We start from the raw sequence: 2,400 nt of genomic DNA on the forward strand, positions 1-2,400 counted from the left end.
AGGGAATGGCGAGATAGCAGATTAGAACGTTTAGTGGACCGTTTCTTTTTAGTAGTTTCTTTCCGTTGTTGCTACATTTCCTTTTGTTCAGTACATCTTTTTTTTTTTTAATCTAGATTGGTCATGTTCATTTTCTTGAAATCAATAAAATATTTTTTTTATTTGTTCCATTGATTTCTATTTATTTTTGCGCAAATTATTGCATAATCCTGCCAGCACAAATTCTTAGAACTTGCGATTGTCAGGAAATGGCCGGCAGACCCCCAAGGCAAAACCGCAACCCGCGTTACGCTAATCGCGAAGAGAGACAAGAGGATGAACAGGCAAATGGACCACCGCCTGCAGTTAATCTAAGCCGAGCCGATCTTATGTCCATTGCCACTATAGTGGCCACGACACTGCAAGGGTTGGGAAACCCAAATACCAATCAACGACCTCCACCACCACCACCGCATGGAGTAAAATTTCATTACGAATCCCTTCGTAAGAACAGGTGTCCGACTTTCAGCGGTGATGCCGATCCTGAAATTGGCCAGAGTTGGCTAAAGAGCGTCGAGACTCAACTGCGACTATTGGAAGTCCCCGAGGCACTCAAAGTAGATGTTGTTGTGCCTTTCTTAGAGGACAGAGCAACTAAGTGGTGGGAAGCAGTCTCACCAGCCATGATCGCTACCGGACCAGTCACATGGCAGAACTTCCGAGAGACATTTCTGAAACAGTATTACCCAGCGGAAGTCAGATTGCAGAAGTTGAGTGAATTTGAAAATCTCACTCAAGCTCCAGATATGTCCGTAGTGGAATACACATCTCAGTTTAACGCTCTTGGGTCGTATGCTCCGGCAATCATGGCAGACGAAGTTTTGAAGCTACACCGGTTCAAGAGAGGATTGAACAGTCGAATCCAGTCAGCCTTAGCAGTCTATCAGCCTGCCAACTTTGCAGATCTTATGGGCGCAGCTATCCGAGCCGAGGCTGATATTCGTCGAAGAGAAGGGGAAAACAGGAACAAGCGACCCCTTAACAGCCAGCCTTCTCAAGGGAGACCAGTGTTCAAGAGGCCCAATCAAGGTGGACCTCCCTCCGGGCAATCCCCCGCCACTAACTATCAAGGACTCAAGCCATGCTCAACATGTGGCTTCAAGCACACCGGGGAATGCCGAAGGGCCAGCGGGGTATGCTTTGGATGTGGGAAAACGGGACACCGAATTGCAGAATGTCCTACCGCCGCCAACCGACAAGCAGGGCCAAACAGAGGAACTGGGCCAAATACGGGAGCATGCCCTAGTAAGCCCAAGGAGGACAAACCCAATGCTAGGATCTTTGCCATGACTCAGGAAGAGGCTGACGACGCAACTGAGGTCGTGTCAGGTACCATTCTAATTCAATCAGTACCTGCCTATGCGTTATTTGACTGCGGTGCTACCCATTCCTTTATCTCTAAGAGATTTGCTAAGAAGTTAGGATGTAGGCCCGATAAGCTAACCGAACCTTTCCGAATAGCCACACCTACTAACAGGGCCGTGGAAACGGACGAGATTTACAGAGACTGTAAAATCAGAATTGGTGATCAGACTTTTAGCGCTGATTTAATACAGTTGATCATGGTCGATTTCGACGTAATCTTAGGGATGGACTGGTTAGCCAAAAACGATGCGATAGTGGACTGTAAAGGAAAAAAAAGTTAAGCTCCGAACCCCAAATCAGGAGGAGATCGTGTATCATGGTAAATCCAAGGAACGGAAATCACTCCTTTCCGCTTCCCAAGCATGGAGGGCCATGAAATCCGGAGAAGACATATACCTAGCCATGATCAGCGAAGTGCAAGGAGAAGTTGAACTGAGGATAGAAGACATCCCAATAGTATGTGAGTCCCGGATGTTTTTCCAGAAGAACTCCCAGGGACAGTTCCGGACCGCGAAGTTGAGTTCGAAATTAATCTGGTTCCCGGTGCAGCACCAATCTCTAAAGCACCTTACAGGATGGCACCAGCCGAACTCAAGGAATTAAAAGAACAACTCCAAGAATTGCTAGATAAAAGGCAAATCCGACCGAGTGTGTCCCCCTGGGGAGCTCCAGTACTCTTCGTAAGGAAGAAAGACGGAAGTATGAGATTATGCATCGACTACAGGGAATTGAACAAGATCACAATCAAGAACAGGTACCCTCTACCTCGGATAGACGATCTGTTCGATCAGCTTAAAGGAGCCGCCGTTTTTTCTAAACTGGATCTCAGGACAGGATATCACCAATTGAAGGTCAGGGCTGAAGACATTTCCAAGACAGCCTTTCGAACTAGATACGGGCACTATGAGTTCACAGTGATGCCCTTTGGTCTGACCAACGCACCAGCAGCATTCATGAACCTTATGAACAGAGTGTTCAAGTCATGCCTGGATCAGT

General features: G+C 47.2%; 1 protein-coding gene across 1 annotated transcript; it reads left to right on the top strand.

Moving 5' to 3' along the window:
- Positions 1-248: 248 nt before the first annotated feature.
- Positions 249-1,685, top strand: LOC140810224 (uncharacterized). The gene has a single exon (XM_073168097.1). The coding sequence runs from the start codon at positions 249-251 to the stop codon at positions 1,683-1,685; it is 1,437 nt and encodes a 478-aa protein (XP_073024198.1).
- The last annotated feature ends 715 nt before the right edge of the window (positions 1,686-2,400 follow it).

This window comes from Primulina eburnea, chromosome 13, assembly GCF_022965805.1.
Source record: "Primulina eburnea isolate SZY01 chromosome 13, ASM2296580v1, whole genome shotgun sequence".
Taxonomy (NCBI): Eukaryota; Viridiplantae; Streptophyta; class Magnoliopsida; order Lamiales; family Gesneriaceae; genus Primulina; species Primulina eburnea.

Coding starts and splice junctions, on each gene's coding strand:
- LOC140810224 (XM_073168097.1), top strand. CDS start 249: ATGGCCGGCAGACCCCCAAGGCAAAACCGCAACCCGCGTTACGCTAAT.